The sequence below is a fragment of the Salvia splendens genome, chromosome 1, assembly GCF_004379255.2.
Source record: "Salvia splendens isolate huo1 chromosome 1, SspV2, whole genome shotgun sequence".
NCBI lineage: Eukaryota > Viridiplantae > Streptophyta > Magnoliopsida > Lamiales > Lamiaceae > Salvia > Salvia splendens.
In genome coordinates, this window is record NC_056032.1 from 1833908 (window position 1) to 1847388 (window position 13481).

At 43.9% G+C, this 13481-nt stretch overlaps 2 protein-coding genes across 2 annotated transcripts; one reads left to right on the forward strand and one right to left on the reverse strand.

The window, feature by feature from the left end:
• Nucleotides 1-786: 786 nt before the first annotated feature.
• Nucleotides 787-4406, reverse strand: LOC121793594 (glucose-induced degradation protein 8 homolog). The gene is made up of 7 exons (XM_042191629.1): nucleotides 4067-4406; nucleotides 3466-3607; nucleotides 2160-2307; nucleotides 1861-1936; nucleotides 1650-1761; nucleotides 1454-1545; nucleotides 787-1223 (listed from the first exon to the last, which is right to left on the reverse strand). The coding sequence occupies exons 1-7, from the start codon at nucleotides 4097-4099 to the stop codon at nucleotides 1179-1181; spliced, it is 648 nt and encodes a 215-aa protein (XP_042047563.1). The 5' UTR covers nucleotides 4100-4406; the 3' UTR covers nucleotides 787-1178.
• Nucleotides 4407-6140: 1734 nt separating this feature from the next.
• LOC121757445 lies at nucleotides 6141-11291 on the forward strand. The gene has a single exon (XM_042152993.1). The coding sequence runs from the start codon at nucleotides 6141-6143 to the stop codon at nucleotides 11289-11291; it is 5151 nt and encodes a 1716-aa protein (XP_042008927.1).
• Nucleotides 11292-13481: the final 2190 nt, after the last annotated feature.

The following is a 13481-nucleotide window of genomic DNA, read 5'->3' on the forward strand; positions in this document are numbered from 1 at the left end:
ATTTGTGGTTTTTTTAATTGTGGGAAGTCCTTCGGGAAGTCATTGGGGATGTCTGCCACTGTGCATTGGGAAGTCCTTATGACATGGTAGTGCAGTGGGAAGTCCGTATGACGTGTCAGGAGGTGTTTTTGGAAATTCCGCGGGGAATTCCGCGCCACGGCTGATGCTCTAATAATAGAATAAAACAATAAGTATTTAAAGGCTCTTTGAAAAAACAAGATAATTATGTCTTAAAGCTGAAAAATTAATTCAAACTAAAGTACTACTGGAATAGTTTTTCTTTAAACTCAATAATATTAGTAATATTTTGACAACTCTGTAAATTCATAAATCATAATTTATTGATAAATTCAGATTTTAACTTAATGTAATACAGTAGTGTTAATTTCTTAGTACTATAATTTAGGTACTACTATATGAAATTGCAAGCGATAATGAGATTGATGTTGCAAACAACACTAAAAAAGCGAACCAATGATGTAGATATATGAAAAAAATTATTAAAATATTGTTAGTAAAAGCTAAATAAAGGAGATAGAATGAAAAGTAGTGTCATGTTACTAAAAACAGAAATGAACTAATTTTTGTATTCAAAATGGAGAAAAGAGATTAGTGTTATGTAAATTATGTTCATTTATATCACACATTATTCAATGTGATTGAGAATCGCTAAATTAGCAATGATACAAAGACTAAAACAAAGTTAAACCATTAATTTATATACAGATACATAAGAACATTAAATTAGCTAATTTTTTTTCATAAGTCATTAGATAACCAAGGCTGTTTAGATTGTAAAATCGATATTCAGACTAGAAAATAATATGAAAAGCAGTGATCTTCTTACACTTCAAGCCTAACCAAGAACAAGAATACGCTTTAGGGATGAAATTATTTCCCTAAATTCAGAATGCTATGTTTCCTTCTGCTCCTAAAGCATTGCATACACACTAGGTAAGATTTAAACTAAGGCTCTTCCACTAGTAAAACCTAAGCTCCGAACACGGACTAGGAAGATACGCAAGCCCCGTAACTGCAGAATCCACGCAAGAGCAACCAACTTAACGGAGCATTATGGACGACATTATAACCATAAGTGACTTCACGTGCTTGCATCACGTTGACACATCCATGTAACTCGTAACAAAGTGATTGCTTTGGTGGAGGCACCGGTTCGTCTAGCTCCTGAGAAAATCTTTTAAGGAGAAGGGTTTATGTCCATCCTTCAAAATACCAAGAAAGTCAGAGAAAAACGAAGCTAGTGAGTGCATTGTGACAAAAACTGGCAACGGAAAGTATGATGTGAGTAAGTACTTCCTGATAAAAAGAACCATGGCCAGAAACCTCATTTGAGGTATGCAGTATTATAATTTAAAATGGAGTATTTGTCAAGAATAGAATGCACGAACCAAAGAATTCAGAACACACAACAGACTCAAAGCAAACATCACACCTTTCCGAGTTCCTGGCTCAAACACTGTCTAACAACAGTTGTTTGTTGTATTAGCCTTTCCATTGCTGAATAGCTGGGAAGTTTAGAGTGAGCTGAAATAAAATAGGTGCAAATTAAATGAACAATCAATAGACAAATTTCATCGAAGAGAAATGCAAATGCAAGGAATCAGAAGCGTTTCAGATGAGGAAAGTACCAAGAATTGCCCTGTTTAAACTTTCTGCAACATTTTGTCTGTGTTCAGAGCTCAGGAGATGGAACATTGGGGACTTCTCTGGTTCATCATACGCAAGCAGAGCCATAAAGTCCTGCACAGATAACATTTCCATTTGATGATGATTTAAATTCAATCAAGTTGAAAGCTGAGGGTAATTTCAAAAAAGAAGGCAATTGTTAGAGGAACATACTTCAAGCTTTTTGACATATTTCTGCTCTTTGCCAAAATCAGTCAACTGGCATTGCGCAAATAACAAGGCTTCCTGACTGCCACAAAACTTGTGTTTAAACAACCATGCATAAATAAATCTTTGTTTACAATTTATGAAAATGTTTTATCCTAAAAAAAGCAAGAAATTGTTTTCATTATCAACTCTGAACAAACATTCATTACGTTTACTGAGGCCTTTTCTTAATGAACATCACAGGATTTTTCCCCCCAAACAGACAAAACAACATCAATCATAGCTAAGTAAAAACACTCACTCACGTTTTATGGGAGGACACAAGTTCAACAAAACGAAGACTCAAAAGATCAAAGTGCAAATCCTTATTTTCCTCCAACAAGCCAGGTGCAAATTCTTCAGTCATCTCAATGGCTTTGGATGCATTCCCGTCCAATGCAAAATGATAGATTCCTGCAAATAAACTGCCAAAATCAATGCTACATTTACCAGCACTTAACATTTTATCCAATAAGAAAATTATGAAAACTTCAGCAGTTATTTTGGCATGATAGGGTTGATGAGTAAGCTGGATTTTATTATTCTTGAGCGGATGATAAATAAAAGTTGTAAATCCTCACAAGGAGAAGTGTTTCAAATTTGTTTCCTATTGCTCTCCTCTCCTTATATTCTCTATAATTCCTTCGATGCACAATCATTTTTGCTTTATATAAGAAACCATGCACCTAACAGAACAAAAATAAGGCCAATCAAAGAAAAAAATATTCTACTTGGGTGGCTCATTTCATATAACTAGAAAAGGCTCTACGGTGATAAGTAAGTTTTCCTTCCTGAACACCCTCACATAGTTTACAAATTTTATCGCTTCCTATCACGCGGACTCATTTATACAGTCTCTAGTTTTTAATAGGAAAAAGAAAAAAACATATTGATAATAAAATGAGTGCAAACTACAAAATTTTGGACCAAACCAAACTTTATTTTCCTAACGCTCATAGAACTCATCATACAACCACAACTACATCTCAAGGCCCTTTCCACTTACTCGGAAACCCCTCACAACAAATTTACTTCCTTTGAGAAAAGGCTGCTCAACACCCTGTACTACAGGCTAAACTGGGAATGTGGGTAGCTCTTTTCAACTAAATATAGAAATAAATAAAATTGAGCATCTTCATCTTACTTCACTCGATCGAAATATCCCAATCAAGTACGCAGAACTGATAATATCCTGCCCAGAGGTTCCATAGGCAGAATGGCGGAATGCTAACCTTAGAAAGCAATAGTAATATGGAAAATCAAGATCCATTTTTTTACACAACCTATGTTCATGATGGAATTGTCACAATCCAAGCATGGCCTACAAGTTCATAACTATATGCACATATATAAAATGCACATTCCAAAATTCACGCAAATTCTGGCAATATATTGGTAAATTTGTATAAACACCAGTCATAAACTCGATTTTGTCATTGATAAAAAAACGCATTCATCAAGCACAACTCGTAACTAAATGCCACATTCACCAAATAAGGGTTGATCCAAAGTGCATAAAATATTAAAAGCAGTAACGATTGGATCTCAGATGTGAAAAGGGGTCTCCCTTACCTTTTCTTTTTTCCATGTCCTGCAGATGATCAGCAGGTTGCTTCATCCCAGTACAAGAAACGAATGACTCCAGCGTGTCCTTGAAGCAATTGTGTGCAAGATATGAAAGAACAATTGTGTGGATATCACTCTCATTTACATCCTAAAACAAAAGTACAATAATCAGCATAACAATCAAGCGTGCACAGAGAAAACTACACTAAACTTACAGAAAAAGAAAACATCAGCTCTACCATGAATCTATAATCCCAAAATATCTGAAGCAAGTATATCATCCCACTCCAAATTTATGGAAAAAACCAACAAAAATTTCCAAAAGTAAATTAATTGCTAAAACTGGCTTGATGCTGAAGTGTTTTATTGACTCAAGGCAAGGAAATAAATCAAATTAAAAACCGTTGAGCCAATATAGCCATCAAATTAAAAAGAAGTACTACTTCGGAGCAATAGATTGAACATATCATCTACATCTAGAAAATCTTATCCTCTCATCAATTAAAAACCTAAGCCAGGCTAATTCGAAGAAAAACAAGCCAAACTCTCAATAAATTCCGAAGTAAAAGTAGTACAATCTCGTTTGAATAAATTTGAGTTTTCTTACAATGTTCCCAAACTGCGGTGGATCAGCATCCATTTTCCCCACTTCCTCCGCACAAAATCGCGTCGATAATAAGTCAAAAACACCGAAACCCACGAAATATTCTGCGCACCAAATCTAAGGAGTGTATTGAGCTTAAAATAAATCTTCTCTAATACGACGACGACGACGACGATGAGATAGATTACAGGATCGCGCCTCTCTCCGGTGTGTCACGCTCCGGTTACTGGCGGTTATAGATGAAAAGCACCGGGCAGTTCGACGACTTCGATTATTAAAAAATTAATTTCTTATGTGAAAACGCAAAAAAATGAATGGGGTTGAAAGTGAAAGTCGCCAAAAACTGAAATTGGGCCTGGGTTTCAACTTTCAATGATTTTTATTGATTTCATGATTCATGATTATATGATGGCTTATTTTTCAGTGTAACATATTAGATAATAGTACTAGTAATTAAATTTATTGATATGAAATACAATGTCGAAAGTGAAAGTCGCCAAAAACTGAAATTGGGCCTGGGTTTCAACTTTCAATGATTTTTATTGATTTCATGATTCATGATTATATGATGGCTTATTTTTCAGTGTAACATATTAGATAATAGTACTAGTAATTAAATTTATTGATATGAAATACAATGTCGAACTTTGACACTAAATAAAATAAAATTGTACTCCACATATCTCCTCTTAGGCCATCCACAACGTTGTTCCTATACCGTTCCTATATCGTTCCTTAAACCACTATTTGAGGGCCCCACTGTACTTTTTTACTCCATTCCTTAACTAAGGAACGGAACCTGCAACCCTCCGTTCCTTAACCGTTCCTTAAATTACTATTCCTTCAATTTCATTTTTTTTTATTTCCAACCCAATTCAATTTAAATAAACACACTTTATTAAAAAACAAACACACTTTATTAAAAAAACACACAACATTAAAAAAAATTTAAACTTTTAGAAAAATAAAAAGTACACAATTAAAATCCTAAAAAAATAAATTCAAATTTATAGAGAGGAATAAATGTGTGTTTGTGGTTGAAATGAGTATGAAATAGGAGTATTTATAGAGTAAATAAATAAATAAAAAATAAAAAAATACAAAACAGATATAAAAAAACGGTCACATTACCGTTGCAATTTTTTTTTTTTATTTCACTCGCGGGGCAGCGAGTGGGCTTCACGCGTCGAATGGGAGGCCGCCACGTCGCCTCGGCGCGTGGCGGAACGTTTCGTTCCGCGTTCCTCCGGAACGGAACGCGGCACGGCATAGGAATGGCATGGGCACGGAATGGCGACGGAACGAACCCCGCAACGCGTGCCGCCGCGGAACCGTTCCGCCGGAACGGCATAGGAACCGCAACGGCACAGCGTTGCGGGTGCCCTTATGATACGGACCCTCCGCATCCCAATCATGATCCGGCAGCGGAGCCGGCGGAGCCGCGGCAGTCTGAACAAGAGCCAGCAGCAGGGGCAGTAGCCCACGGGACAGAGGAGTTAGAGGAAGTACGAGTGGTGCAGGAGACCGTCGGCAAGGACAGACGAGCGAAGGGAGTACGCGGGGAAGCGTCCATCGCGAAGACGAAGCCAGCAAGGAACGCAAGGCCTCCGAAGAGGTTCGGCGACTTCGTCGCCAAGTAATTCTTTCCATGATTAGTTAGTTAGTTAGTCTTTTTATTTTTTGATTTAGTCGGACTTTATTAATTATTTTGAGAGTCTTTTTATTATTTAGTTCGTAATTAATTCGAGCGTAATTATAAGCTCCGTCGGGTTTTCTTGTTGGTTCTTTCCCGATGTAGGATTAGGTCGAACCAAACCTAGGGTCCATAGAATATAAATAGGCCTTTGTCGATTTACAACAGATCATGAATGAAAATTACTATTGGCCAAATTCACGTTGTTTCCTTAAACCCTAGACGACGACTGCCTGACGGGAAGAATCCCGCACACAGCCGCTCGCCTGTGACCGACGATCCGATTTCGGACGCCGGAGTTTGTGTGTGTTTGCTGCAATTCGTGGCTGGAGACGAGTTGAGAGGGAGAGACTCTTAACATCTGGTGCTTTCATCGACGTACTCATGAACCGATTCCATAATAACGGGAAGTCCGGTTGGGGCGGTCATCGCCCGGATTCGTTCGCAAGTGGGGCTTCGCGCCGACAGAATTTTTCAATCCGTCGTAATGATGTTTTTCACCGTCAACCGAGCGACGGGGAAGATTTGGAGGGTCGACCAAACGGTGATCCTCACCAAGAGGATACTGTGAATGGGAAGTTGGATCGCTTACTGGAGCAGATGAATAGATTTGATCAGTGGCGGGATGAGACGGATCGCAGATTCGAGAATATGGATCCGCCTGCGACGCGGGAAACGGAACCCCCTCTGGGGTTTGCTGAGACCGACGATGGGGGGTTTGAGGAGTTCAGGAAACGGAATTCGGGAGATATGGGGTACCGCGCACGACACCCTACTGGCGGCCGTCGCCAGGGTTCGATGGAGGACCGGGAATACCGCGTTGAAAGGGGCAGGTGGGGTTCGGCCTGGGATGCACCAGGGAATCGCTACGTTAGGCCTCAATTCGGAGGGGTTCCGCAGCAATTCGACAGGCCGGTGTCGTGTTGGGACCCGCCCCAACGATATCAATCGTCCTCTGGCTCGTTTGATAAAAATCAGGTATCCATGAAACCGCCTAGATTCGATGGCACCGACGCGACGAGCTGGATTTCCAGGGTTCACTACTATTTTGACCATGTTATGATGCCGGAGGCTCAGCGCCTTCATTATGCTGTTATGCTATTCGATCCACCAGCATCGGAATGGGTGTTTAACTACTGTGCCAACACCGATTTTGTCACGTGGCAAGAATTTCTGGAGGACGTTCGCCATCGCTTCGACAAACAGAGCTTCAAAGATTATTTCGGATTAATCGCCAAGCTGACCCAGACGGGAACAGTACTCGAGTACCATGATACATTTGAGAGGTACCTAAATCGGGTTCAGGGTGTCCCGGAGGTAAAACTGTTTACGCTATATGTGGCAGGCCTTAAGCCGGATATGCAGGAGCGGGTGACACTCCGCCAGCCGAGGTCCCTTGCAGCGGCCATGGCACTGTCATTGGAGTTAGCGGACTCCCAGCCTGACCGTAGCCTTGGGCAGTACCCGTCGGGTTTTCAACGAAGAACGTGGCAGGGGCGCGACAACCGCCCGTCGGCAAATCCATTAGGCCCACAGCCGCCAGCGGCACAGGGCGCAAGGCAGGGTCCGCTGGGGGAACCACAGCAGCGTGTAAAGGAGCAGACGCGAGGTCCAACCATCAGGGTGTCCCAGGCAGAGAAGTCTGAGCGTTCACGGCTAGGACTCTGTTGGCATTGTCCGGAGAAGTGGGTGATAGGTCACGTGTGTAAGCAGCGTATGCTCTGCTACGCGGATGAGGAGGACTCCTTTTCTGACGAGGGTGATGGTGATGTGAAGGACAACGATCTACAGCCAGAGATTGCACATATACACTCTCTAGAAGGGGGTAGGCGATCTCGACCGCTGAAGGTGTTGGGGCACATCCAGGATCGCGAGGTTTGCATTTTGGTTGACACTGGGAGTGACCGCGATTTCGTACACCCGACCATAGCAGAGAGCCTACATCTGCCCTTGTCCCCGATTCGGCCTTTTCGGGTGTTTGTGGGCAACGGCGCGGCTTTACTTTGCACTCATATGGCGATGCAGACGAAATTGAGGGTGCAAGGTTGCGAGTTTGTAGTGGACCTTCACATTTTACCGATTCATGGGCCGGATGTGATTTTGGGCATGGATTGGCTGGAGTCGTTAGGGAGGATCTCCGCCGATTTCTCAAGCAAAACGTTGGAATTCTGTCACAACCGGCAACCGTTTACCTTGCGCGGGATCACCGCCCCACCACGCCGCTTGGCGGCTCGGACTCTACTTTCAATGCATTCGTCCCCGGATGTGCTGGAATGTTTTGAAATTGCGTTGTTGGAATTGGAGTCCAGCGCAGGTGAACCGGCGCAGTTTCCCTCGGATCTGCCGAGAGGAGTAGCAGCGGTGTTAGACGAATTTGGGTCGGTCTTCAGAGTCCCGACGGGGATGCCACCAGTACGTCCGTATGACCACCGAATTCACTTGTTGCCGGGGTCAAAACCGGTCAACGTGCGCCCGTACAGGTATCCCTACTTCCAAAAAAACGAGATTGAACGACAAGTCCGGGAGATGTTGGAGCAGGGAATTATTCAGAGGAGCAATAGCCCGTTTTCGTCGCCGGTTTTGCTGATCCGGAAGAAAGACGGGTCTTTCCGTTTCTGCATCGATTATCGCTCCCTGAACACCGCGACGATCCCGGATCATTTTCCAATCCCAACAGCAGACGAATTATTTGATGAATTGGGGAAAGCAAGGGTGTTCTCCAAGCTAGATCTGAGGTCGGGCTACCACCAGATTCGAATGCATGAGGACGATGTGTTCAAGACCGCGTTTCGGACTCACGACGGGCACTTCGAGTTCCTGGTAATGCCTTTCGGCCTGACAAACGCGCCGTCCACCTTCCAGGCCGCCATGAATTCTATATTCCAACCTATGCTTCGCAAGTTCGTCATCGTGTTTTTTGATGATATACTGATATATAGCCCGTCCGTTGAGGACCATGCGGCTCATCTGTCGGCGGTCCTAACCGTTTTGCGCAAGCACAGTTTCTTCGTTAAGTTGTCCAAGTGCTCATTCTGCAGTCCGACGGTGGAATATCTTGGTCATCTCATTTCCGATGGCTTATTGAAAGCGGACCCAGCAAAAATTGTGGCGATGACCGCGTGGCCAGTGCCAACGACGGTGAAGCAGTTACGGGGTTTCCTGGGGCTGACAGGGTATTACAGGCGGTTCATTGCGCGGTACGCCTTCATTGCCGCCCCGCTCACGGACCTCCTGAAGAAGGACGGATTTGGCTGGTCCCTCGCCGCGGAGGAGAGTTTCAGCGCTTTGAAAGAGGCCATGACAAAGGCGCCAGTATTGCGGCTTCCCGATTTCGGGAAACTTTTTTGTGTGGAAACAGACGCGTCAGATTCGGGCATTGGGGCCGTTTTGCTACAAGATGATCATCCCGTGGCCTTTTACAGCAAAAAGCTCGGCCCCCGGCGGAGGGTGGCCTCTACTTATCACAAAGAGCTTTATGCGATAGTAGAAGCAGTTCAGAAGTGGCGCCAATATCTCTTGGGCCGTGAGTTCGTCATCCGAAGTGATCAGAAGAGTTTGAAGGAATTACTCCAACAGGTGGTACAGACACCCGATCAGCAGCTTTATGTGAGGAAACTGATGGGATATAAATTCACAATCGAGTATAAGAAAGGGACTATGAACAGGGTAGCGGATGCGTTATCCCGTCGGGAAGAAACCGACCAGTCGGCACCCCCAGCCACCCTGCCCAGCGAGACCACGTCGGCTGACCCTCACCTGTCCGACGAGGAGGAAAGCACTCCCGAGGATCAGTGTCGACAGCTTCTGGCCGTAACACAGCCAGTGCCGGAGCTGCTGGACCTCCTGCGACGTGAGACAGCTTCCTCACCGCAAATGCGCGAGATAGCAGCGACTATTCGGGACGGCACAGCGGCAACACACCTGACATTCGCAGGTGGCCTAGTGTACTACAATCGCCGCATTTTTGTGGGGACACGTTCCTCGGCTCGAGCCGCTATTATGGACGAATATCACAGCTCACCCTCGGCAGGTCACCCGGGCTTCGAACGGACGTTACGACGGATTAGGGCAGAATTCTATTGGCCCGGAATGAAAAAGGAGGTAAAGAAGTTTGTGGAGGCATGTATCGTGTGTCAAACGACGAAATACTCAACACAGAAACCAGCTGGCCTTTTGCAACCCCTACCAGTGCCTACACAGGTTTGGGCGGACGTGTCGATGGATTTTGTTACGGGCCTGCCGCAGTCAAGGGGATACACCGCGATTATGGTGGTGGTGGACAGATTGTCGAAGTATGCTCATTTCGCACCCTTACCAACCCGTTTTGATGCCTTACGGGTGGCTCACCTATTCGTCAACACGGTGGTCCGGCATCATGGGTTCCCTTTAACGTTGGTTTCGGACAGGGACTCGGTGTTCCTAAATCAAGTGTGGGCGGAGTTGATGCGTTTAAGTGGAACAAAGCTGAATTTTTCAACCGCGTATCATCCACAGTCGGACGGGCAGACGGAGGTCCGCAATCGGGGGTTGGAGCAGTATTTGAGAGCCTTTACATCAGATCGACCTTCTAAGTGGGCCAATTTCTTGCCGTGGGCGGAATTGGCACTCAACTGTTTTCACCATTCGGGGTTGGGCATGTCACCCTTCAAGGCGTTGTATGGCCGCGACCCCCCGAGCTTGGTGTTCGCTCAACCTTCGGCGGCTACCCCTTCCTCGGCGGCGGATTTGATTCGCCAAAGGAGCGAGTTGCTGGTGGAGCTGAGACGGAATTTGGAGCGAGCACAGCGCCGCATGCGGGACTCGGCAAATAAACATCGACGCCACGTCGAATTTGAGGTTGGCGACCTCGTGTTACTGAAATTGCAACCGTATAGACAGCATTCTGTTGCGCGGCCGCAGTCGGCTAAGTTGGCGCGGCGATACTATGGCCCCTTCGAGATCGTGGAGCGCATAGGCCCGGTGGCGTACAGGTTGCGGTTGCCCGAGGGGAGCCGTATTCATAACGTTTTCCACGTGAACCTTCTGCGTGCGTTTGTTGCGGGCGGCACGGCTGGCGGGGGAATGGAGTTACCCTCAGAATTTTTTGGGGATAGGCCGATTGTGTATCCGGTTCGGGTGCTGGACAGAAAGGTGCTATGGTACGACGGAAGACCGGTGGAACACGTCTTGGTGCGGTGGTCCGATGGTACTGACTCGCCAACGTGGGAGCCGTCCGAGGTAGTTCGCGAGCGATTTCCAAATGTTCTCCTTGAGGACAAGGAGTTTGCAATGGGGGAGGGGGTTGATACGGACCCTCCGCATCCCAATCATGATCCGGCAGCGGAGCCGGCGGAGCCGCGGCAGTCTGAACAAGAGCCAGCAGCAGGGGCAGTAGCCCACGGGACAGAGGAGTTAGAGGAAGTACGAGTGGTGCAGGAGACCGTCGGCAAGGACAGACGAGCGAAGGGAGTACGCGGGGAAGCGTCCATCGCGAAGACGAAGCCAGCAAGGAACGCAAGGCCTCCGAAGAGGTTCGGCGACTTCGTCGCCAAGTAATTCTTTCCATGATTAGTTAGTTAGTTAGTCTTTTTATTTTTTGATTTAGTCGGACTTTATTAATTATTTTGAGAGTCTTTTTATTATTTAGTTCGTAATTAATTCGAGCGTAATTATAAGCTTCGTCGGGTTTTCTTGTTGGTTCTTTCCCGATGTAGGATTAGGTCGAACCAAACCTAGGGTCCATAGAATATAAATAGGCCTTTGTCGATTTACAACAGATCATGAATGAAAATTACTATTGGCCAAATTCACGTTGTTTCCTTAAACCCTAGACGACGACTGCCTGACGGGAAGAATCCCGCACACAGCCGCTCGCCTGTGACCGACGATCCGATTTCGGACGCCGGAGCTTGTGTGTGTTTGCTGCAATTCGTGGCTGGAGACGAGTTGAGAGGGAGAGACTCTTAACACCTTATGAAGTTATAAAAAATAGTAGAATATTTAAATAAGCACACAGTCATAACATAGCAGCCACCTCATAATTTATTCGTTCAATTCTAAATGATTCGTTCATAGAAAAATATGCATCTAGACTAGACGAGTCATTGTCGTGGTGGGTTCACAAAACAACAACATCTAGTGGACTAAAAAAGGACTTCTTATGAGCCTAAAATCACGGAATAATTGAGGTACATTTTTTTCTTCAAATTTTTAAAAGTGATACTCCAATAATTATTTTTTTGACTAAAGAGAATTTTGAGACTGCTAGAGCATCGTTAACGCTTCTGGCAGGGCCGCAAAAAGCGAGTCCCGGCCCGAGCGTCGTGTTGGAGGGGGAGGATTTGCGGCCTGGGGACGGTCCCGGGGTCCGGCCCGGGCTCGTGTTAGATGGTTCGGGACGGGACGCAACGCGGCCCGGCCCAGGGTTAATTCGTGTTCGGGCGGGCCGTAACGGAATTTTTATTTTTTTTATTTTTAAAAAAATTGAATTTTTTTATAAAACCACTCCATCCATTTTCATATACATTCTACTCCATTTCTCTTCCTAAAATTCGACAAAATGTCTCCTCGTCAAAGATTTTCGAAGCTGAAATGTCCCGATTGTTAGAAGAGGCGGTGCCGGCAATCCAAGATGAAATCAACAACGAAGTGGGATGATACCAAGCTGCTATTCAAGCTTGGAACGAACAACAAATCCATTTTTTTTTGTATTTCTAAATTTCTATGTTGTAATTTTCAATCTTCGATCGAAAATTAACTTTTCCGTGTTATAAATTTCCGGCGTTTTTTTATTTTACGTGTAAAATAGGTTGAAGTTGTGAATAATGTCATTTAATAGTTGCGGCCCGGGTTGTGGCCTGCAGGTTAGAGCAGTTGGGGCTGAGACTCAAATTTGGGAGAATGATGACGTGGAGGGGACTTGGGGCCTGAAACCGGGTCGGGGTTAATGATGCTCTTAGACTACTCTACTCCAAAGTAAGTAAATTATAAAATCTTAAATTCATAGCATAATGGTGTTGGAGATTGTTTGACATATAATCCCGTAATCCCAAATTATTTGAGTTGTATTGTATATATTTCAGGACGGCACCAGCTAAATAGGTAATTTTCTTCTTAATAAAATCATTCATTTTAATTGGTTTTAACTTATTACTCTCTCTCGCCAGTTATCTACTTTATTTGCACATCTTCTTCTCTTTCCTAAATACAATTACCTGCAAAAAGAATACATCAATTAACATAAAGAAGAGAGTATGTTTTTGTTTACATGGAGGGGAAAATCCATTTTGTAATACAAGCATGTAACAACCGATTTTGAGGTCGGCCAAAAAACGCCATGCCCATCCCAATTTGTACAAGTATTACTAGTGTTTTCGTAGTATAAAAAGACTTCGAACGATATCATTTTGACATTTTATAAAATTTCATTTTGAAATTATAGTTTTATCACTAATATAAGTAAAAAAAAATCATTTACCATCCCTCGTACACTAAGATAGAGACAGAATCGAGTTTTGAGAAACATTACTATAATTATTAGTTAAAATCAGATTTTCCAACTATACGACTATAATCGATCGATTATCAGGCATAACCAATAGCTGATCACACTCGAAATCAATAACCGAAATTGAACCAAAAACAAAATTTCGGTTTTTGATTAACCTATATATAACCGATCATAATCGATTCGGTTATAGATCGATTAACCATTTAAGAGCATCCGCAACAGTGAGCAGCGGCTGG

What these genes read in the sequence shown, in the direction of transcription:
- LOC121793594 (XM_042191629.1), bottom strand. Translation starts at nt 4,099, where the DNA reads ATGGATGCTGATCCACCGCAGTTTGGGAACATT. An exon ending in CACCGCAGTTTGGGAACATT is followed by an intron (nt 3,608 to 4,066) that starts GTAAGAAAACTC and finishes CTTTTGTTTTAG; the next exon opens with GATGTAAATGAGAGTGATAT. An exon ending in TTTAAACAGGGCAATTCTTG is followed by an intron (nt 1,546 to 1,649) that starts GTACTTTCCTCA and finishes ATTTTATTTCAG; the next exon opens with CTCACTCTAAACTTCCCAGC.
- LOC121757445 (XM_042152993.1), top strand. Translation starts at nt 6,141, where the DNA reads ATGAACCGATTCCATAATAACGGGAAGTCCGGTTGGGGCGGTCATCGC.